At 42.5% G+C, this 25,000-nt stretch overlaps 1 protein-coding gene across 1 annotated transcript in view; it reads right to left on the reverse strand.

Annotated features, from left to right (window-relative positions):
- eys (eyes shut homolog) overlaps positions 1–25,000 on the reverse strand; it is a 204,334-nt gene that overhangs the window by 112,580 nt on the left and 66,754 nt on the right. The window contains exons 26-32 of the mRNA XM_062520401.1: positions 16,946–17,042; positions 15,370–15,477; positions 13,865–14,010; positions 8,632–8,803; positions 8,403–8,481; positions 5,310–5,500; positions 1,568–1,692 (exon numbers count right to left, since the gene is read on the reverse strand). Coding sequence (XP_062376385.1) covers positions 1,568–1,692; positions 5,310–5,500; positions 8,403–8,481; positions 8,632–8,803; positions 13,865–14,010; positions 15,370–15,477; positions 16,946–17,042 — 918 coding nt within the window. The remainder of the gene's footprint in view (positions 1–1,567; positions 1,693–5,309; positions 5,501–8,402; positions 8,482–8,631; positions 8,804–13,864; positions 14,011–15,369; positions 15,478–16,945; positions 17,043–25,000) is intronic.

A 25,000-nucleotide genomic window follows, 5' to 3' on the forward strand; every position in this document is an offset into this window, starting at 1 on the left:
ACACACACACACACACACACACACACACACACACACACACACACACACACACCCCACCCTCAATGCCCCTCTCTCCTGTGCCATAGCTCTGAAGTGAATATCAATTGTACTCCGGCACAGTGATTTGCTTTGGCCCTCCATCAGCATGCACAAGAACACTGACAAGAAGAGGCAGAACACGAGGGAGTAGGATAACAGAGCGGGAAAGACAGAGAAGATAAACAAGAAAGAAAAGGCTGAAAGAAAGAAAGAAAGAAGAAGAAAGTAGAACAAAAGAAGAAGAAGAAGAAGAAGAAGCAAAGAAAAAGCAACCAAAAAAATCTGGACATAAGTATTACTGACCCCTCTCAAAACTCAAGACCAGCAAACTCTGCAAGAAAGTTGCTTTTTCATTTTGCAACATGGCGTGCTAGACATGATTTTCTTCACATGAATTTCTCTGTTTTTTTCCCTCAAAGTCATGGCTCTTTCTTTAGTCTATGAAACATTGTGAGCTGTGCAACTCCGTATTGATCTTTGCCCTTCACAAACAGAATATCAGTCCTCAGTCCAGTATTCCGCCTGAGCATTCTATTTAATGGTGTTTGTATGGTAGTTTAATACCCTTATTTCAAATGCAATGAATGGAAGTCCAAGACATAAACAAGTTGAATACAGACCTATCTATCTACCTGTCTACCTGTGTATCTATCTATCTATCTATCTATCTATCTTTCCAGTCAGTATTTTCTGATTGTCTTAACAGATGCATACTCCTGTAACTCATTTACTGTAACTCTGGTCTGGCATATGCAGATCTTACAATTCAGTGCTCCTAAAAGGTTTGACTCAGTTTTTTTTTAAAGTATTGTTTTGCCCTTTTTTGTTACAGGACAGTGAAGACAGGAAACAAGTGGGAGAGAGAGACCGCAGGCGGGATTCAAACCTGGGTCCCCGTGGGCACTCGGTCCCGTATATGGTACGAGCGCTGTAGCCTGCTGCACCACAGCGACCCCAGGTTTGACTCTGTGCTGACTACTATATTCCTATACACCTATGTTTGTAGTAGGGACGGGTTCTATCTGATCCAGTTGGATGACAATATACCAAATGAATCTTGGCTTGTTTTCATCCTCACAACATGAAGGTAAGAGTATTTACAGTGTTTTCATAAAAATTAAAGGAAACCAAATTATTGTCAAATAATTGACATGACCCCCAACGGTTCCTGAACAATTCTGCTGAATTTTGCCTCTTTTGTGGAAGCTGGCTAGATAAACAACTCATAAACAAACATCAGCGAATTTGACTAATTTAGCTTGATTTGCCTTTGGAATATGAACAAAAATATGAAATCACTTCATAGTGCCAGGGTCATGTTTTGCTTCTTTAATCGTTAAGTGCTCAGGTGTTGTTCTGTTTTTTACTTTCTCGGATCCATAAACAATTCTCAAACGCAATACTTTGAAAGCTCAGAGCAAGACTTAGCCATTCCACATGATATGACAGCCACACGGCTGTGTTTGAAGGCATTTTATATCTAACATACTGGCTGTAATTGGGAGGTATTTTACACAGTGAGTTTTACCTGGTCTGCAGTGACAGTAGTATCTGTTGGTGAGGTCCTGGCAGACAGCCCCATTCTGACAGGGTTCTGAGCAGCATTCATTGAAATCCACCTCACAGAAATCCCCAACGAAGCCTGGTGGGCAGCTGGAACATAGTTTTTAACATTTGATTCACTTCAGCTGAATATGTTAAGCTGTGTTTTTCGTCCGACATGCATAGACAGCAACTCAGAATTGTGCTAATGCAGAACAAAGCAAGCGACAATTATTGTAAAGTAACGGTTCTTATAAACTAAGATACGTTAATGCTCAACTGTCCCATGTTTGAATCAAACTCAGTTTCACTTGTATAAAGCCATATAGAGGTGTTTCAATATTAAGGTTTGCAGAAAAGGTCATATGGAAATCACACCTGTGATATACAGTACAATACAATCTGTGGCAAAAAGTTTGAATATAAAACATACAGTACATAAAACTTGCGAATACTTTGGGTCAGGTCAGACAAGGTCAAGTCACAATGTATTAGTTGCACAGTAGTTGCACAGCTAGTAGTTCAAATAAACTCTCAGCGACAACAATGCACAGGTGAGGTACATCTACTCCATAAAAAAAATACAGAACACATCAAATAGTCCAGTGTGTGAGACTCAGGAGGGCAGCAGTGGGAACCAGTGAGTTTTTAAATGTGTCCCGCATCTTGAAGGGAGTAGCTTGAACTGACTGGACAAAGGCTGGCTTGGGTCAGTCATAAAAGACTGGGCCTTTTTTTTTTTGAGATTGTGAGTTTGTACAGTTTGAAGAGGTCACTGAATTTAGTGTCTGCTATCTTATTGCACAAACAAACACCCAATGTGTTCCTGTTTTTCACGGTGTGTGACCCATACCAGCCAATAAAACAGAAGGTTAAAACAAAAATAAAACCTTCTCATAAAAGTGGAGCCAATATTAAAACTCCCCCTGATAAAAGTACATGTGCTGATGGGCTTTTAACTGACAACTTCAGTGTGTGGCTCAAAAATGAGATTGCTGTCAATTATTGTCCCTAGAGTCAATTATTGTCCCTAGATAGATATTTTTGAAACATCTTCAACAATCTGACCGTTAATGGGGGAGAGGTGGTTTGGGCTGCTTCCTAAAATCAATAATCATCACCTTTGTTTTGGACATATTTATTCAAGAGGGAGCATAGGCACCACTTTCTAAAATCATCCACGACTGGGCCATTGTCTGTTCCCCAGTCGCTATGCAGAGACACAATGACAAAACCATCCACATACTTTACAGCATATTTACCCTCATAATGGCACTGCCATTCATTTATACATAAACACGTCATATACTGTAAGAAACATGTGCTTTCCACTATAATACTATATGAAAGGGGCCATAAACATGTGTATGTTTAAAGCACTCATGTATCCTTCCATGTTTCTCCACAGGAAAATAGACTGAAAAACATTTTTCTGGTTGGCGATGCCATTCACTCATTCTGAGCACCACCATCAAAGCAGCTCACATACATTACGCCAACATGAATACAAACACAATCTTTAATGTAGGACCCCTTCCCTGATAATTGCTACTAATTTGTTTGTTACTTCAAGAAGCCTTGACGAAATTACTCTGGGTATGAAGATAGGGAAAGCGGTTACCCAGTTAGATAATTGAAATGCAATTTAAAGGGAGGCTGTGCTGCTCCCTCGAGGCGCTTGAGTGGCTATCAAATCCACCAATCATCATCCAATCTGAGGCAATCCAGCACTGTTATGCAAAATATGGAGCTTAATATAAAATTGATTGAACCACATTTCTTCTCCTCTCTCGCCATCCAAGAACGTGTGCTTGTATCCATTACCAAATGAGACCCCGGTAAGCCAAAGACTGCTTTCTGATACCGGGTGCAACGAGAACATTTGTTTTCCATTTGAGAAAATCAATCCAATAAAAACGCATTTTCCATTGACCACATTTCTGGGTTTGGTGTTCCCCATTCATAATTATCTGCGCTGCGCTGCACTGCGAAGGCAACACTTGGCTGCCAGTTCAAAACTTCAGCAGCGCTGATGATTCAGGCGGCAACTCTATTTATACTTTCATCTGCCTCCACTCTGCCACATGAGATTTACTTCTAGACGTTCAATAGAAAGGCATGCCGAGCTCACGGAGAAACATCGCAGATGAGTGATATCATTCTACCATGATCTGATGTGCACATTCCTACAGTATGCTGGAACAGGAACGCAAGCACAGAGATTCACATCAGTCATTTCTAAGTAACAGTCCATGGGAGATAAGATGGACACACTTCAGTTAAAGGTTAGTTGAGTAATACACTCGTAGTATAGTTCATCTACGTTCAGATGGGATGGGCTCAGTAACCTGATTAATACAGTGGCCTGGTGGCCTTATCAGAGAGAGGTAAATTCACAACTTGACATTTGGCACTGGTATTTGTGCTCCAAAATGTCATGGGGCTCAGGGAGAAAAAAGGTGGCAAAGTAAAGCTGCCTAATTAGCCCCTGTGTTTGCTAGGACTGTACTTCCCTTCTTACCTGGGGTGGGTTAGTCTGCCCAACCTAGAGCCGAGGGTCATGAGAAGACTAGTTTAATACACTAGAACCACACCTGCCTTGATGGTTTCATTCACTTTCATTCCCAAAGCCCTGTGTTTGTAGTTCATTTCACAAGTAAAAGACTCGCCTGCATGGTTTACTTCAACACTAGGCTGGGCCGGGTAAGTCTTTCCGATATAAGGATACCTTATCGAAGCAAAGGGCGAAGAGAAAACTCGGAGAAGAATTGCCTTCGTGGCTCACATTCACTTTCATGCCACATGGTGAACATTAAAAAGTCATGGGCACACACACACACTCCGTTTCAGTGTTTCATTGATGAGAGTCAGTGCCGCAACGCAACAAAAGAACAATCTTAGATTGACATAATCATCAACCCTGCTAAACACACCACTTGCTAAGATGAAGCTTTAACTGTCTGTCTGTGAGAGGCAAATAGTTGAATGATCCACCCTCTCCATCAGTTGTAATGCATCACTCAACCCTATGAGGGCAGTGGAGGTTGAGGAGATGGCTCAGGAGGTTGAGGAGTCGTGCTAGCAACTGCAAGGTTGCTGGTTCGAGCCCAACTCCTCCTGACCTTGTCAAAGTGTCCTTGAGCAAGACACTTAACCCAAGTGCTCCCGACGAGCAGATTGGTGCCTTCCATGGCAGCCATCATCATACTGTATGGGTGAATGCGAGTACATGACAATGTACAGTAAAGTGCTTTGGGTGCAGGAGTAGAAAAAAAAAATGGCGGTATAAATGCAGTCCATTTACTGAACTGTAACACTTCACTGACACTGAATGACACTTCCATGAACTATAGGCTGCAGTGGAGGACAACATGTGGTGTGGTGCCTCTGTTCTCTGCTCTCTGCTCCAGTCTGACCCAGGGTCATCTGTGTTACTTGTTTCTCTGTCGAAGCGAAGCAGGCCTTCCATCATCAGTGTGTCCATTATTATCAGTCTTTTTCTTTAGCTTCGTTTTGTTTGTTTCATACACATACACAATCTTGTGTCTCTCTCAACAATATATAAACCACTCGACCAGACACCAAAAGCACATTCAGTATGAAACCGAAGTGTCCTTCAACACACTCAGACGTACAAACTTCTTAATATAAATGAAGGGGACCTTGGTTTGCATGCAGTCTCACATAAGCATTTACAGCAACTGAAGAATATGAAAATAAAAACTTACCTGCAGGTGAAATTAGCACCAGGCCCATCCAAACAAGTCCCTCCATTGAAACATAAAGACATGTTTTGAAGACATATGCTGATGTCCACTTCACAGTTCTTTCCAGCATATCCATCCAGACAAAAGCAGGCATATTTATCAGTGAGGTCCACACAAGATCCTCCATTCAGACACGGCCTGGAGGTACATTCCTGAGAGAAGCATGACAAAAGAGCTGAAGTGAAGTGATAGAAGAGGATTCAAGCATCTGATAAGCTTCAAGGACTTCAGGTCTTGACCATTAAGACCAAGCAAGCTTTCAATCTCCTTTTGACATTTTACTGAACACAGTTCATTCCTACAGCCCAAACACTTACACCCACACATAAATACATCAGTGGTATAAAAAACAGTTGATGACTATTTAATTCAGCGCATTATTTATTAAAAGTGATTGAATTTTTTTAATTTACCCCCTACTCCCAAAGGACACACATCATTTTTCATAGATTTTCATTTCCTTTCTTCTGTAATCACAAGAGTGAATTTATTAAACACATAAAACCGGTGCTATTATCTTCTGCCAAAACTAATGCTGAACTGATTTAGTGATTCACACCTGCACGACATGTGCATCTGCCTGAAGCATTCAGCGCTTAATTCTTTATTCCACAGGAACACTTCAGAGTCTCCTTTGGAGTTGCCTAGAGTCTGATCGCTAGGGACCATCTGAGACTAACAGCACACAGGTAATAAATCAATCTGGAATTAGAATCAGCAGCTTCTAAGTAATCGGGCATTCATTTGAACTGTTCATTTGATTCCATCCATTTTTTTTTACCCTGGGTATACAGAGGAGAAGACTTCTATTGTGGCAATGCGACAGCCAACATCTCAATGACTCAGACGTATCTAGGTCTGTCGTGGTCTAAGCCCCATTGTTGGGTGTGCTGGATATCTAGCAGGATTTGGTCCGTTGCAATTTTATCATTATAAAACATCGGCCTGTAGCTGAATGGAATTAGCAGCATTTATTAAACTGTGACTGATGCAGTAATTGTGTGATTAAATAGGTTGATGTCTGGAACTGCACAGGCTAAGAACTGCTGCAGGTTAAGTGTTTACAAGAGCTACATCACTAAACAACACATATAACATAACAACACCATGACACATTCAAGGACAATAGGCCTACAGTGTGTCTAGGAATAGAGGGACAGAAGGTTTTGTATATCTTGACCAGTGAAACTGTCAACAACTTTGCAAACAGTGTAGACAAATAGACCCTATTTTATGCTCACTGTAGGTGGGTTGCAATACGTCATGGCTAGTTTGTGACCAATGCAGATATCATCTTTCTCACGTTGTCTAAATACTCAATTGACTTGGTGAAAAAAATGTGTGGTTGACCGCATTGATCGCACATTGCAATTTTAAAATAAACACGATTTATTTTGCTCTTATAAAATTATAATGCCACTGACCAAGAAAAATCGTAAGTCAAGCGTGCAGCATATGTATTATTAAGAAATCTAGCTTACAGTCTGCCTAGTGGAGAGGCCCTAGCAGCAGGTCCCTCGTAACATAATGCAAAAACTGTGCTAGTGTGCTTGGCTGAATGTCCTAAGGAATTGAATGTTATTGGGGTGAGTTTTTCTTGTTATGCTTCTCAGTCAATAATGTGAGAGCAAATAGCTCAGTGTAACATTTAGTTTTTTGTTTTTTTGCTTTGTTGCCTACGAGCTCTATATGTATTGACAAATACAAAACACATGTTTACTTTGCTTGTGAAACACACGCTTGGTTCAGCAAAACAAGCTTTGGTGGAATCCTGCTGTTGCATAGACGGCCGAGCATGCACGCAGATTCCCTCTGCAGAAGTGGCGTTCGTCATCATAATAACAACACGCGGCCCCAGCCGTGGCGCGACTGGCTGGGGCACCTGCACCACACACCGGCGACCCAGGTTCGACTCCCGCCCCAGTTCTCTCTACTGTCCTGTCCAATTAAAGGCATAAAAAGCCCAAAAAAATAATCTTAAAAAAAAATAAATAATAACAACACGCCATGGAGAGAGCGGCTGATGACACTCTCATTGGTTTATTGGCCGTTAGGCCCAAAACTCACCCCTTGATTAATTAAGAAATGACAACCCTGTTGAACCATGTGTCTGGCGCCAGATCTTTTATTCCACCATCAAACACATCACATGCATTTACACAATGTGCTTCAGGCCACGCGTGCTAGAAGTCTACGGCTATTACACCAAGGCCATGCACTTCAGGGCTCACCCACTGGCATCTAAGGTGCATAGAAATCTAACTGTCAAACCAATTATGCATTGAGCTACAGGTGAAACATCCACCAATGTATGAGCTAAAAAACATGTTGTTTTAACAAAAGTTAAATGTTGGTGAGATGTTGAGCATCGGATAACCAAAATGATCAGTCATTTGGAGAGACGGACCACACACTGTCTGCTCTGGGAGCAGGAGCTCAGATTCATCGTGGCGACACAAAGAGACTCGGCCTTTTTATCAGCGGCCCACCGCCCCGAAGTGACACCACAGGACGCAGGGCCGACTGATGAGCTTGTCCTTACACTCCCACATTAGATATGCGATCGCAAATGAGGACGGATATAATCCGCTCGCAGGGAGGGCAGTTAAACCAAACTGTCTTTAAATGTGCCATAATACACAGTGAAATGCATCACTCAATGGCCTTTTTGCATGGCCAAGGATTGCAACACATTATTTAGTGTACTTGAAGTAAAATCATATACCGGTATGCAGCATCAAATAAGTGACTTTACAGACAACTGGAGCCCTACAGATACTGTGGTTTTCAAATAATTCAGTAAATAGAGGTAATTTCTGACTTTTCAGACTTTTTCAATTCTAACTTTTCGTCATCTTCTATTTTGGCTACATTTTCCCGTAAATGGTAGGGGTTCACTTCTCAAAAATTGTTGCAAAAGTACTATCACTCAGAGTGCCCCAAAAATGTTCTGCTTTTCCTGTTGTTGCCGAGAACAACGCAATCAAAAGCCGTGACACATCCACTTCAGCAAATGTAATGTGAGGCAGCTATTCAGAGTCCAGGCTCGCTTACGTCAATGTTGGTTTCGCACGTGTAGCCTGTCCATCCCAGCTCACACTGACAGTGAAAGGCGCCGGTGCCATCGACACAGCTGTGGCAAACACAGTTAAAATACACCTCAAGATTAATAACAGGCATCCAATGAATCTTCTTAGTCAATACTAGAATCGAAAACCATTAACAGGCTACGACGATCAATCTAAAATTGATGTATAATTAGTCAAATAGATGTGTTAGTTACCTGCCATGAAGACAAGGGCTTGACGCGCATTCATCAATGTTGGTTTCACAGTCTGAGCCACTGAATCCCTTTGGACAGAAACATTGATAGCCACTGGGGCCGTCCACACAGCGTCCATTGTTTTGGCATGGGTCTGAGTCGCACTCGTTAACGTTTAGCTCACACCATGTTCCTTGAGATAGATAAGAAAATAAAAGAACAGAGAAAAGATAGACAAATGTAGTCAATGGATGTCAGTAATGAGTTAACAACTGACATCCATTGAACTAACACAAACTCTGTTGCCCCTATCTAGACATATAGATGTGTTAAAAACAACACAACAGCGTGTTTTTCAACACATTCATTTTAAGAGTTAAAATACTAGTTATATTAAAATAACAGTTCAGACAGAACAACATATAGAACCCAATATGAATTTAAAGCAATATAATCTTGTATATCTGTCTGAACACTGAAATACTGAAAAAAACACCTGAAAATAAATCATATCCCATCACTAGGATATCATAATCCCATATACATACTGAAAATGTGTGTGTGTGAATGTGTGCTTGGCATTTCATGTTTACTAAGTTGAAGCTCTATTTTCCTGGGTATAACGGCAGTTACGGCACAATGACACATCTGTAATCTGCACTCCAGCTCTTCTACTCGTCCACGCCGTCAAACAGGCCCCATTTGCAACTCAAAGGGAGGGAGCCGTCTTTGATTCCTCATCCATTTGCACATTCTATTTCTAGTGCTACTTTATTGTGTTATGGGCTGACAGATGCTTGATTTCTGTCACAGAAAGCTGTGCAACATTCTCCCTAGCATCCCAATGCGATGATGTCCATGACTATCCTTCAACGTGTTCATCCACTAGACTAGGAAATGCCAATGTCTCCTGTGTCCTGTTGAGCTGTCCTTGGGAGTAGAAATGAAAGACTTTTATCATTTGCATATAGATAAAAAGGACATGTGTAGGAGGACAAGAAGATAATGGTGTCATCATGGTCTCCTTCCTCAGACTAGCGTACATATTTACACTTGCACCAAACGAATAAGCATGTGCATTGTAGGTCAGAATAGTGGAGATACCTGATTTCAGTACCGTTTATATATTTATCTATTTATTTATCAGCCGTAATTTATTTATTTATGAAACCTATTTAATGGAGCAACCTTGAAACGGTGACCTAGTGTGCTACTTCCAAATGTGGCCGACGAGGCGGCACCATCTGTTTATATCTCCTTTCATGTACCTACACAAACAAAAACAAAAAAACGAAACTGGCTCAAATCAATCAATTCCGAAAATATTATTCAGAACATGGCCAGAATAGAACACCAGCAGAGAGGAGGAGGAGGAGGAGGAAGAGCACACTTCCCACCGAGACTCTGGCTGGCCGGAAAAGGTGTGAGATAAGCCACTGTCCACCGCAGCTTGCCATCTGTGCTGCTGAATCAGAAACATCTCAAGTGCAAGGTGAAAACTGTTGTTGCTGCATTTCTTTTTTTTTCTTTTTTTTTTTTCAAAGTATATTTTTTGGGGCTTTTTTTTACTTTATTTGTAGAGGACAGTGAAGGGTGAGACAGGAAGTAAGTGGGAGAGAGAGATGGGGTGGGACTGGGAAATGACCGCAGGCCGGACTCGAACCTGGGTCCCTGTGGGCACTCGGACCCGTATGTGGTATGAGCGCTGTAGCCTGCTGCGCCACAGCACTCCCCAGCATTTCTTTAAAGGAGAATGCATGGGGAACAAAAACACGACAAGATTGGCTAAAATGTCGTCTCAAGGGTGATGGCCATACGAGCCAGAGGAAATGTCCCTCATGCTGACTTAGCCCAAACGTATTGGCACACACACTTTTGATCCTGAGCCTATGCTTTCTTGCCTTTGATGTGGGGACAACAGTGGCTGCTTTTGAAGACAGTCATTAATAACCAGACATATGAATATGAAAAGATCCCTTTTTTCTTGCTGTCAATACAAATGCCATCATTTCTTTCAAGCGCATCACTGTATCCAAACAGAGCCATGAGCATGACAAACAGATTTGGGGGATGTACCTTTGTGAAGTAGTTGGCTATTATAATGCCAAGGGAAGGGTTCCCTGCTGACACAGAATAAATTCGCAAATCTCTCAGCATTATTCATTGGAAAGTGGACGCAACCCTTACTGCTCAATATTTACTCCTGCCTTCACAGACGCTGACTCTTCCCTCATCAATGTGAATACTGTAGGTGCATAAGAACAGCATGATTTTCTCAACACTAATTTAAAATCTCTGAAACAACTAGACATATGAATATGAAAAGATCCCTTTTTCTTGCTGTCAATACAAATGCCATCATCTCTTTCAAACGCTGACTCTTCCCTCATCAATGTGAATAGGTGCATAAGAACAGCATGATTTTCTCAACACTAATTTCAAATCTCTGAAACAATGAGAAATGTAAGGGCTTAAAAGCAGGCCACGCTAGCTGTTGTACTCTATGTGAACGCTCGTGTTGCATCTAAATGCACCATTTGCAATGAGAGTAACCATTATATTGGAAATAGCAGTGATCAGAAATAGCTGATATATACAACATATTCCTAATCGTATTCATCCGAGAGGAGAGAGTGCAGAGGGTCCACCTGCATAATATGCCAATTACAATATAATTATTAATAATAATGAGAACAATTTCATCTGTGAACATTATTCTTCCTTCATTATACGCGACCTGAAATGCTCAACATAATTAGGGTCAGTGTGGATATTCAGAAATAATGGTTTGGGGTACTTTTTTAGGTCTGGTAACTGATTTACTGGATATCCAAATGTCCCGCAGAGCCATGAACGCTGGCTGACATTTCATGGTGATCAAAGCCAAAGGAGGTTGTCTGCGATCGTGAGCCAAGTGGGTGAATTAATCATTTACATCTTTCCAAGCACTTGTAAATGGATATGTAAATAAATGCATACATGAATGAATAAATAAGGGAAATAATGGCACAGTTCTGCATCCTCAATGTTCATAGGTACTCAGTCAGCAATACATATTGTGGGCAGTTATCTGATATTACTTTCTTAACTACACAAGTTCAAAAACAATTACTTATGCAATGTCTGACCTGTAAGAGTGAATAACCAATAACACCAGTACCCACAAACCTCATGGTCACAGTCTGACAGAAACTGTCAAGAATTCTAACCCTGGTAAAAAAAAAAACAACAACCTCAGGAAAATCTCGGTTTCCATTTCAACATTAAGCCCAAACCAGAGGACAGACCTTAGTCAAAATATAGATCATAATTCTTAATAAGATTATATAAAACCCTCCTAAATCCGCACTTCCTTAACTGAAGCGATAAATAATGCATCTTGACATCTGGCTTTGTAAAAAATGAGGAGTAATGCAGAAAAGAGATTAAAACGCAGTTATGTTTAATCCCAATGTTAGCCTTCTTAAGGGATCTCGCTGAATTCATCTAAGAAAGTACCAGAAATTAAATAACCTTCCACTTTTCCCCACAATTATTCCTCGCAGCTGGAAAGTGAAAGCTAATGTGAGATTTCTATCTTTTAAGAGGCGGTGGTGAAAAAGTGTTGCATCAACCCAAGTAGTGAAGACTGAGCTCCCAGAAACAATTTGTGTGAATAACACGGATGCTGCATTTTGATATGATAATTACTCCATATGCTGTGCGGTCCAGTTTCTACCTAGCTCTGTGTAGAAAAGTGAACGTGAATCCAATTAAAACAATTTCATGCCTACATTTTTTCCCCCTGTATTGGCTAGAATGCCACAGCGTTGCAGCAACCAAGTTGAAGCAAAAGCTGAAGCTAAATAAATAGGAGTAAATCTAATGTATAATAAATTAGCTGCTGAAACGTCTCGACTGCATTAGAATTCCAGCACTGGCTCAGTCAGCGCTGAGCTCGATAATGCAAACCAAACGTGTCTTGGTCCTGGAGGACTGACTCTCGTTACCACTCAGCATTTAATTGACTGATTGAGGACATTGATTGGACTGACAGTCCCTTTCACCTGGTTTCTGAAGGCGTGATTTGCTGTTGACAGACAAGCCATGCAATCGACACACAAACAGATCTAGCCCTCCAGGAACATGCCATACTCCACTTCGAGCCTCTATTTGACAAATAAGGACTAACAACAATCGTATTTCATACAGAAATTGGCACTGAGCTCATAGAGACTCTCTCTCAAGCAGCTAGCTGTAGAAATCAAAGTACGAGACCACAGTGACTCCGAAATAATAATATTACTGCGGGCACACTATTAGGTTATAGCGGAGATCATGATTTCACATCTTTCTGTATTGGAAGAGAATGGCTCTTTTACTTTGTTTAACTTTTACAGGCTGAAAAAAAAAAATGACACAACAAACACACAAAACCAACACCAGGCTGAAGCCACAGTGGGTTCTGTCACTATTTCTCCCCTCCCTTCTCCTCTCCTCCCCTCCCCTCCCCTCCCCTCCCCTCTCCTCTCCTCTCCTCTCCTTTCCTCTCCTCCCCTCCCCTCTCGCCATGCTCTCTTTGTTTCTCTTCTTGAAAAGTTGCAATGGCGTAACATGTCTTATTAGGACAAATATGTCCTATGAGCTCCAGTCGCTTGAACCAATCCAAAATATATCCTCTGGCTCTTCTCTCAAGGGAGAGCCCCCACTACCTCAGATGAGTTGAGAGTAAGGGAAAAAGTAATGACTTGTTCTATGCCGAGTGGGGGCCTAATAATAAAAGCTGCTTCTGTGGGAATTGGGGCATGTGTGTGTCAGGTTTTTTCACTCTCTAGAGTCGCAATACCTCCGAGAGTTCCCTCCCTCTTCCCCCGGAATAGGATAAATTGATGACACAGTGCGGAAGACAAATGAAATTAATCTTCACACTGTCTGACAGGAATCAAGATAAGATGGCTTTGGGCTATAAAAAGCTCAACATCAGTCAGTGGAAATATATAAGTGAAGATATAATATACGTCAAGATATCTATACATCTCTCTCTATAAGGAATAAATCATTTTTTTTTTCAAAAATTACATCCTAAACTAACAAAAACTGTGTATATCTTAAGGAAAAATGATTTCAAATGCCAGCCAAGCCTGGCTAGGGAGGAGAGAGTGATGCTTGGAGATACTGTCACGTCGCTTTAGTCACTGTGGTGGCCTGCGTTCAGGGGAAGGCTTCGTCTGTGCCATTGATTCTGTGTCACGGCGAGCTAAGGAGACGTACGTACCTGAGAAGCCGGGAAGACAGATGCATGTGAAGCCCCCGGGCCTGTTGATACAGACACCATCGTGCAGACAGGGGGAGGCCTCGCACTCGTTCACGTCAAGGCTGCAGAGGGCCCCGAAGTAGCCCGGCGGACAGTTACAGCGGAAGCTGATTCAGACAGAACCCCAAGAAAAACGACACAAGAAGGAGAGAGGAAGAGCAGGAAATGATGAAACGAGTCGAAAAGATGGAATAAGTCAAAAGGTTCACAGCACCAGTGCTACTTTCAAAATGAAGCATTATTCCAATATTTGGGTGAAATAAACCTTGGGCTTTAGGGCCTTATAAAAGCTGCTATTTTCCTGTTGTTTATATTTTTTAATACCACTGTTTTACTCAAAGTTATTGACCAGCACTTTGCATTCAGCCATAAATAATGACTATATGGAGTTATGGCTTCTATGTTTACGTTTTTTTGCTGATATGAAAACTCATTATTTTCCTCGTTGACATTGTTGATATTGTTCATATTATTATAGTGCTTAATGTAGGCTTTTCAACCTTATTTTTAACAAACCTTGTGTTAATATACTGGACGTGGCTTTGGACAAAAGCATCTGCCAAGTAAATAACACAAACATCCTGACCTATAAAAACATGTGTAAACAGTGTACTTACGTGCTGACACAAAAACACGTATACAAGTGTAAGGTTTTTTTTCTGTGCCATGCGTTGCATTTTCTGAGGATTTTGCCCCCAAAACGCTGCATGTCATACAGTATATGTAGAGTGACAGCATTGAGCAAGAGAGAGAGAGAGAGAGAGAGAGAGTCTAGCGGGTTGCCATGTGACGCCTCGAGCTAGCGCCTGTGGAGTTTCTTCAAAGGGACCAAGCCGGGGCGGCCCCCCCTGGAAGTTCACCTGGTGTAAACTCCCTGGACTACAGAAATCAGAGAGAGGGAGAGCGGGAGAGAGAGAACGCACGCAGCTAGGCGGGGGGTGGCGGGGTTGCACAGAGGGGTCACATGGGAGAGTCTTCATGACAGGAGACAAACTGAAGACAAACCATTTAGGACTTAAATTGGCCCTGGGACTTTCTCTGCCCATCTGTCCACGGAAGGCAAGCAGCCCCGAGGCTCCCATTAGGCCCAGGGAGGAGAGAGGAGAGAGGAGAGCGGCTGTGGCGCGCTAAACCCAATCTAAGGGCAAGATGTGCTCCTGCTGAATTCGCTCGCTGTCTTTAGTAAGGCAGCTTATATGTGTCAAGGATGAAGAAAGGCCTGTTATATAAGCCACAGCACTTGGGAGAATAACACCCCTGCCTTTTGCCGAGTCTTATTTCTAAACTCGTTTTTATTCCTCGCTGAGATAAAAAAAAAAAAAAAAAAAAAACAGAAAACAAACACTCCCACAAACTCTGTTTGGTCTTCAGTGTCATATTGAATTGAGCAGGTTTACATTTAGTTAGGTGAGAGGCTGGATAAAGACCCATGAGCGGACACCTTGGCTTTGTGGACGAATACAAACCTGTTCACAAGCTCTTGGCAAATGCCTCCATTTTGGCAAGGACTGGAGGCACACTCATTGATGTCTTCTTCACAGAGCCTGCCGGAAAACCCTGGTTTGCAGTCACAACTGAAACCCAAGGAAAATCAATATTATCGACAGCTTCCTTTAGATTAAAAATCAGTTTGTTTACTACCACTAAATATAGCATTTTCCCCCAACAGATAAAAGCAATCAACGTCAATTTTATTCTAATTACATTATATATTGCTCTCTTCACAAAGAAATATCTACATATAACATTGTTTAACAGCAGTGGAATACAAGCTTCATTTAAATAGAGAGCATAATAATAAGGTAATCTCTTTCACACCATGGTAGGATATTCTGAAATAAATCTTCAATGGCTTTAATAAACCTTCACTTTGGACTAAATTCATGGCATCACAAACACAGCGGGCGATTTAATCACATTGAATCATATTTGCCTCCCTTAGTGTGAATCACACTGAAAACGAATTTGTGAAAAACATATTCCAATAGTTTGCGAGGCATCCATTTTCTTTGGGCTGCTGAGTCAATATTTTGCCGTTGCCAACCCCCTGGTGAGCTAGCACTATCTCTTTATTTACTCCAAATCTATCTTTTCTTAGCCACTAAATGTCAATGGGCCCCTTTTCAAGGACAGGGAACTAAATTGCATTTTGAACAGAGACCCCAAATTTAGTCACACTCTGTGCGGATCACCCTATTATGTACAGGAACTTGGCGGGTCTGAATTTACAGATGGGTTCCCCCCAAGGAGCCGCATTTCATGAACTATCAGTGTCCCAGTTAACAGATTGTACTTGAAAGGCTGCGGAGCCGCGTGCAGCCTACTGATTGGTGCCGCCAAAGGACGTCACACTGCCAGGATGACCACCTCAGCGGGGCCACTGTGCGTCAGTGCAAACGGGCTGTTGAGTGCACAGAACAACACCACAGAACCAAACAAAACACAACCAGGGGGGAGGGCAAGTGGCTCTACTGACAGCCTTAAAAAAAAAAAAAAAAAAAAAACCTGCAACAGTCAGCTCCAACAGGTTTGGCTGTACTGCATTGTGAGCTCAGATAAGCAAACTCACAGCAGGTGTCTGAGATTAATAAGCCGGCTAGAGATAGTTCTTATCAAAATCATTAGGGTAACGATGGCAGAAGAAGACTAGAGGGCCTGGAGCAGCAAGATTTAATCTGGTCGGACATCTATATTTGCCTTTGTGTGAGAAAGTGCTTAAGCGTCATAATTAAGAGCTGAGGACATCAACTGATCATCACAAGGCTAGTCGTCTCAGAAGATACAGAGAAGGAGTGCATTTCTATAGTCAGCACTTTTAAACTGCCATGTTCCTTGCACACAGCACATGCAATATATACGTTTATATAATGATGATGTGATAATATGTGCTTTCAACACGCCACTGCTCCACCAGGTAAAGTATTTCTTAATATAGGCATATTGTTCCTATCTTTCTAATCTGACATAATTATTAATTAAATATGTGTCATGCTCATGTTTTGAATTTATAGTGAAGTGGAAGTGCTTGTGCGCTGCCCTTACGTGTAACCGTTGATCCCGTCCACACAATAGCCCTGGTTTTGGCACGGACTTGAGCCACACTCGTTGGTGTCAATTTCACAGTGGGTTCCCTCAAATCCTGAAAGATAGATGAGATGGTCATGGATCAGCAAGTCCCAGCACATCCTGAAGGCATTAGGATCAATGATAACAAAGGCCCTTGTGAATGCCATCTTAATGGAGATGGTAACCCCCATGGTATATCTCATCCGGCAGGGACGGCGGGCTTGCAGGTGGTCCGCTGAGACTGAGCCAGGCCAATAACGGACCAGACAGCAAGAGAGACGGAGCTGGTAGTATATGGATGAGCGAATGGGGATCTCGTTAAGTTGAGGCGTGAGAGGGAAAAGGGGGGATAAAAAAAGAAGAAGAGAAGGAGGTTAAGTTTAGGAGCTCCGTCAGCGTTGTTCATTAGGGGGTGAGGGATGGCGTAGAGGATCAGATCAGCATGGATGCTTTATAGTCCTTTTGAGGCGCAGGCAGGCAGGCAGGAGCCGGGGGGAGATGAGGAGGGTGGGCAGGGTGGGCAGGGTGGGGGGTGGGGGGGTGGAGGCTGGATCTGAGTGAATATTCCGTCCGTCAGGAGGCTTCTCTCCTTCAAGCGTGATCGTGGCTCACGAGAGCTGCTTTAAAGACTGCCGCTGTGAGCCTGTCGCGGCACGACCAAATGATATGTGGCAAGAGGGCCTATTGTGTGCACAATTAGACACATGTAAGCGCAGCAAGCAATCATGATAATTTGAGCTGTTGTACACAGCACTACACTCTTTTCAGACACATCTCTCGAGAGAGATATGAAAAACATGCTTGAGATACGAGAAGCATGCATGCTGAAAAGGTGCTCCCATTATATGCAGTGTGGTGCTAAGCATGATAGCGACGTTAACAGAAGTTACTGCAGCCAACACCGTAATTACGTGTAATTTCACAAACGCAGAAGACATATGAAACCATATTGTGGCTCTGTACCATATCAAGGCTCATCAGGAGGTCTTTGTTGGAGCTGAAAGATTGTGCAAATGATGAGAGTGACGGTACTGTAAGGACATTCTGTTCAGAAAGATGTATAAAGATGTATAAAAGGAATGGAATGGTGAACAGAAAAACACATTTGAGTGTAAACTCAAAGTAAAGTATTGAAAACTCATCAGGCAGATGAATGTGATTCATCCTTAAGCCATCTTCAGCATCTGAAGACATCTGATGGACAAAGAGTTTACACTCACATTTTTCTGTTTATCATTATTGTTTTTTTTTGTGCACCAAAATATGTTTATTTTGGAGTGCACCTGCTTATTCTGCTTAAAAAGAACGAAAGAAATTATGCAATAGATCCAATACGACCAAAATATAAAGACTTTTCCTTTGACCTGATTCCGGTTATTCTGTTATTCCATTGTGGCACTGCACTGCACAGCTCTGCTATTCTGGTGGTGGACTATTACATAACGACGAAAAGCTTGGAATACACGGTGTGTGGGAGATGTTTCTTCCAAATCAATCACAACCGCTAACCTGTAGAGGCCCTCCCTCGATCCAAAGCCTCAACAACAGTGTGCTCTCTGGGATGCTATCAATGCCCTGAAAGGCTCTCTTCTCTTCTACGTGACCAGAGAGACCATCCCAGCGCACTGGAGGGGGGAAGCGAGCGGATGTCTGGTGATTACAGGCCTCCAGAGTCCCGCCCAGCCTGGGCTGTCAGTCACAGGGCGGCCCCGCGCACCTCTGGGGCAATTTCGAATGTCAACTGTAATGCATCCACTGCCACCAAACAGTGACTGGAGGCTCCTCTCTCTGTCATGCCGTGGACCAAGGGAGAGAGAGTGTGTGTATGTACGTATGCATGTGTGTGTGTGTGTGTGTGTGTGTGTGTGTGTGTGTGTGTGTGTGTGTGTGTGTGTGTGTGTGTGTGTGTGTGTGTGTGTGTGTGTTAGTGTGTGTGTGTGTGTGTGTGTGTGTGTGTGTGCTTGTGTGGGGGGTGCCGGGGACATGACGAGCTCAGACACACGTTCCATCATCCAGCCATGGATGCATGGTCGCGCAGGGAGGAGTGAGAAATCCTCCAGACATATTGTTTTGTCGGGAGGGTAAATAAATAGGACTCAGTGGGTTTTCTCTCCTGCTCGGCTGACACCTCGATTGGTAAAAAACATCGCTGATCTATTTTCTCTCTGTTTCTTTCAATTGGATTTTTTCTAACGGAAGCATGAAATGGTCTTACATATGGTGCCCAAAGTGGTTTGTGTCATAACAGGGCACATTCTACACTTCAAAGCTTTCCCCCCACTAAGTCCATATACATCAACACAACCGTGTTGGTAGTTTTGTTTTAACCATGGAGCTGCACGAGTTCGAATAGAAACTTTTATGTGGATTTGTGTTTCTATGGATCAGAAAAAATAAACAAATAGTACTAGAATAAAAGACAAAAAAAAAACATAGTAGTAGCATTACAGTTGTTTGTCTTGTGCGGCTTCTCTCTTACAGGCCAGCACCTACATTACCCCAATTAGCTGAGGCATCCAGGAGGCTGTGTGAATGCTTTAATCACTGGAGATGACTCGGTATATCAGGTCAATGAGAGCCGTAGCAGGCCAGGCCAGATTTACACACCTTATTTTTCACTTAAATCCTACGCTTCATTAACTCACTAGATAAATGAATCGAGGTGAGGAACACACATTCCTATTATTAACTGATTGCAAAAAATAACCTAGATTTATGCATCTAAGATTTAAGCAATACCCTTCAGGTAATTAGCCTTGATCACTATGATCATTAATCTCACTGGCACTAGGGGAAAGAATGCTCATCAGAACAAACCAGCCATGAGGCCTGCTGGTGATAACAATAGAAGCCCCTGGCACAGTAGCTTATGTACTGTATGTAGTGCCCGGTTTCAATCATTAACGTTTCAATCATTTAGAAGCTTTACAGCAATTTCCCGCATATACGTCCCATTGTGTATAAGCCGCAGAACAGTGTTTTAAGCAAGTTAAAAGAAACAAAACCATATTAACACCATTTTAACTGCCCCCCTGTATTAACCTCATAGTGGAAGACATTTTGCAAAATCAATGTATAAGCTGTGGCTAATAGTTGGGAAATTACGGTAATTGTTTAAGGCTGTATTTGATTCATGCATATTTTTTTCAGATAATGATGACTAGATACAAAGTACCCCATTCCCCTATGGTGTTTTCCAAGCTTGTTTTCTTCTACGGTCTCAGCATGCCATGGAATTATCCCACTGTGCTACCCTATCACCACAGAAGGGAAATGAGTGTTTCTATATGGTCAATTTGTTTGAAGTGTGTCTTGACATGAAGCCTCTATTTAAGGAAAGACTTCATAGAATTACAAGTAAAGAGGCATAACATCTGAACAGTCAGTCCCACTTTAAGCCTCAGACTCCATTTCTGAGTAGCGCTGACCAAAAGCCCTTCCATTGAGGGGGCTAATGGGTGCACTAGCCATCCTAGCATGCTAATTAATGTAATTTAGGGACAGCAGTATGAAATGTAAACCGTTCCTCTGCCTCGCAGCTGATGCATCCTCGTGTAATATTCTCCTCTCTGTTATATTATGTATGAGACACAGCAAGCAGCGGGAGGCAGGGGCTGATCTGTATGGAGCTCAGGTAGGTCTAGTGTCTGATGTCAAACTCCCTGAAGGAAGCATGAGGTGCTTTTTTATTTATTTATCTATTTTTTTTTTTTACAGTATACTCATGTAGGCTACACAGGCTGGCAGCTGAGCCAATGGGCCTTGGGGAACATTGCTTGTTAAAATGTCACGGCTTCCTTTGTAGAGCAGTAGTAATAAATTAAGCTATACACTGTATATGTGTAAACAACCGCGCTGAAATACCATTAGTTGAGTCTGTCACCAAACGCACAAGCCTTTCATGGCTAGAATGCAAGATGTAGATCGTTACAAACTGATATGTGCAATTATTTAATGCGTTTGTTGAGAAACTTTCTACTGTTTGCACTGATGGGAATTGAGTGTCAACTCCACCTGCATTTACTGTGTCCTTGAACAGTAAAAGTATCAGCTAGTTTACTGGAATTTGAACTACTGGCTTAACCGAAAGCAAATGAAAACGTTATTGCATGTCATCAAAGGACATTTGACAATACAACGTGCACTGCAAATGTGAAAGCAATGGCATCTTTTTGTAAGTCACAATTTGTCTCCTTAACTATTCACAGCATGGCATGGTTTACTGTGCAAACATTAACCTATACAGAAATGCAATGAGCACTTCTAACTGGTGCATTAATCTTGGCCAGAAATGCTTCTTTCCGAATACAAAAGCTAAAGTACCAGAGCATTTTTTTGTTGTCCACCGTGAATAATGCACATAGCCCTGCAAATGCCACAAATACTGTACCTATGGCATTTTATTTTCCAAAAAAAAGAAAAGTTCTTTGGTACCTGTTCAGACATTTTTGAGCTCCTACAACATTTACATACAGTGGCAGTAGCCCAGCTCTTACAAACCTGCCAGCATTTCAGGTAAAACCATATATTTTAGCAGCACCACACACTGGGAAAATGGAGTCTTTTAACAGTGAAAGGGATTTACGGCTTTAAAACCTGAAGTTAATGGCATCGGTGGAACTCTTCCAATTTCACTCAGCGTGGCGCGCAGAGGAAGTTGTTGGCTAACTGATGCATTGCACACCGGTTGAGGGCTGCATGGGAATCGCATAGAATAAATCTACAGCACAACATCACCTCTTAGGTCAGTCGTGCAGGCGGAGAGAGAGAGAGAGAGAGGGAGGGGGAGGGAGGAAATAGGATAGCGAAGCAGACTGGTTTCACAGCTGCTGTGGGTAAAAGAAAGGGCAGCAAGAAACACACACACACACACACACACGCACACACGCACACACGCACATGCACACACACACACACACACACACACACGCACACACACACACACACAGAGAGACTTTTCAAAAGACTGAGAGGAAATTTGTGCATGACTGTCCGACAGAAGCCCCTGACAAAAAAAACAAAACCCCCACGCATAGAGAGAGGAGGAGGGTTAAGGTCCTGCAAACTCACAGCGGTGACGAAAGGGCAAAGCTTGGATGGAGGTCGAGTCCATCGCAGAAAAAGCCCTCCTCTGACATGCTCCTGTCAAGCCAGGTGATTGTGTCAGAATACGGCCTGTCAACAGGAGCTCGAGCAAGGTTTTTCTCTTATACAAGTGTAAAAGCTAACCCACATCAAACACACACACACACACGGGCATGGGGGTGAGGGAATGGATAAAAGGCTCAGTCTTTCTATGCCTTTAGGACCTCATTTGCCTCTAGTTGCAGTGTCCAAATTGAAAGCTGGCTGCCATGGCATTTAAAGGGAAAGGGCAGCGCACAGGGCACCTGCTGATGAGGTGAGGCGCACTGCTGCTTTTTATTTATCATTGTGCTTTCAAATGAATATTGCTGCATTCACATCTAGAATAGCCGGACCTGGCGAGCTCTGCCTCTCTCTGCAAGACATAAAACATCCATGAGAAAGGATAAAAGTTCATCATCAATGCCAGGCCAAAAAAAAAAGAGAGAGAGAGACATTCGCTGCACTCTGCCTATATGGAATATAAAGGTACAGTACACTACTCATCCACATTAATCATGACCTTTAAGACAAGCACAACCTGTAATGGTGAGTCATATTTCTGCCGTCTCTAAGGCCCGAATAAATCATCTCATTCCTCTGTAGTCTAATGTACAAATAAATCAGACATGATTCATCAAAACACTAAGAGGAGATTAATGCTAAAGACACAAATGTTGGGATGTAAGTCACTGGAACACGATGTGGAGCAGCGGGTAATTTAATAAATAATTTTCTTGGCAACAACTAATCCACTCATTGCCTCCTGCTGAGATGTACTTTATTCCCTTGAGACCGTGCCCTGAGCTGGATGCATTATCGCGTGTCAGACCAAGGAGTTATACCAACTGCATGATATGTGGGTCAAAGAGCTAACATTAGTTTGAAAAATGTTAATATAACTTCCCTGAATTTCCCTGAAAATGTGCATCAGTGTTAATAAGTCCCACCTGCTACTTAAAATGTCAGTGATACTAAATTCAATCTTTGAAATACTAGTATGCTACGTGGCACTGCTAATATTCCATTTAATACAGACAATCAATATCCATCTGGAGTCAAAGTACATCTGCAAGATGCTGTTAGTCCAAACTGAATTAGCCTCAATATATATTTAATGAACAAATGCATTAAATATTGCTCATCAAATAAAACTAATTTCACTTGATCTATATTTCATTCTGAAATATATTCCAATCTAAACACTCAAAAAAAAAAGTTGAGGATTAACATTCATACCTCCAGAAACTGGAAACTTGTTTGGTAATTTGATAATGTGCTGTTTGCTAGTTTGATCACGTGTTGGCTGAGGCTGACTAGCTGAAAGTCAGATGTGAAATGACATGCCCCAACAAAGGTCTAAACCTTATGGCTGTTTATCTATTTACTTCCTATGTCCTATAATATCCTCTAGGCTTCTGCTTGCCCTTTCGCAAGCACAATATTCACCTCAGTTTTAATACAGAAAAATCCCAGTATGTAAATATTTGTCAATAGAATATCTCAATATATTTGACCTCTTCTTAGCCTACTATTACAAAATAAATCCCTTGCTTTCCCTAGATATACATAATATACATATACACATCGTGTAAAATATCCTGGTCTCTTGTAATGTTACAGTGGATCAGTAAGCTACCACAAGGCACTGCTAACAGATGTACAGAACATGGAGGAAACAATTCTTCCAAGTCATTTTCTCGGAAGCTCGCAGGATACTTCTGATGTTTCCTATTTACCGTAATACCAACACCCAGGTAATAGTGATACCTCTTGGACCGAACCGCTCCTAATAGGGCCGCGAGTGGGTAGGCAACCCGTCATCTGTGGCCCAGAGAGGAGGAGAGAGGAGGAGAGGGGGGAGGAGAAACGCAGGGATCTGCTGGACAAATTGAAAACATTTCTCCCCAGATTGCACATCATATTACGACAGATATTGGATATTACAAGGATGGTGCACATCTATGTATGCAAAGGTGTTTACAGAGTGGGAAATAGAGACAGAGAGAGAGCGAGAGAGGGCGAGAGAGGGCGAGAAAGTGAAGAAAAGAGGGGGAGAGGAGAGACTACCCCGGTGTGTCAATAAATGCTTAAGCACCATTCTGATGCAGGGGGGGGCACAGGCAGAGCCAGAGCTCTCGTGTCTCCTCTCATCTGCATCAGCCTCCCATGCGCTGCTTCAACACACATCAGCTCCATTGAGGACAGCGTCTAACACTTGGTCACGCCATACACCCCCCTACCCCACACACACACACACACACACACACACACACACACACACACACACACACACACACACACACACACACACACACACACACACACACACACACACACACACACACACACACACACACACACACACACATCCCGTGATCCCCTCCCCCCCTCCTCTCCTCTATTCAGGAATAATATGACACAAGTCATTTCTCATCCATGAGCACCTTCAGGTGAGCTGGGTGCTGACTCCTCCTGAGAGATGACACGCGGCCGCCAGCACACATGAAGCTCTCGCCACAACAGCCAGCGGAACGAGCCGGAATGAGCGAGGGGACGCTGACGCTGACGTGGCGCGCCGCACGGCCGAATGAGCCCCGGAGTCGCTTGGATGCTGAATGAACGCTTTGTTTACGCAGGGTGCTGACGTGTGCCCAACCTTGGACATCCTATATCCATACCTCGCATGAGGAGGTGGAGGAGTGTGTGTGTGTGTGTGTGTGTGTGTGTAGGGGGGGGTTCATTCCAGTGTCACGCGTCTCGATCGACGAATCACCCTGATTAAAAAGTAATAAGGATAATACTATAAATTAGTATGGATGACGGCATGAAGTGCTGTTGATTTTATAAACAGTTAATCTTAATAATGTTTGCTGTAAGAATGAGGGAGACAGAGGGGGGTAAAGG

The sequence above is a fragment of the Sardina pilchardus genome, chromosome 18 (assembly GCF_963854185.1).
Source record: "Sardina pilchardus chromosome 18, fSarPil1.1, whole genome shotgun sequence".
NCBI lineage: Eukaryota > Metazoa > Chordata > Actinopteri > Clupeiformes > Clupeidae > Sardina > Sardina pilchardus.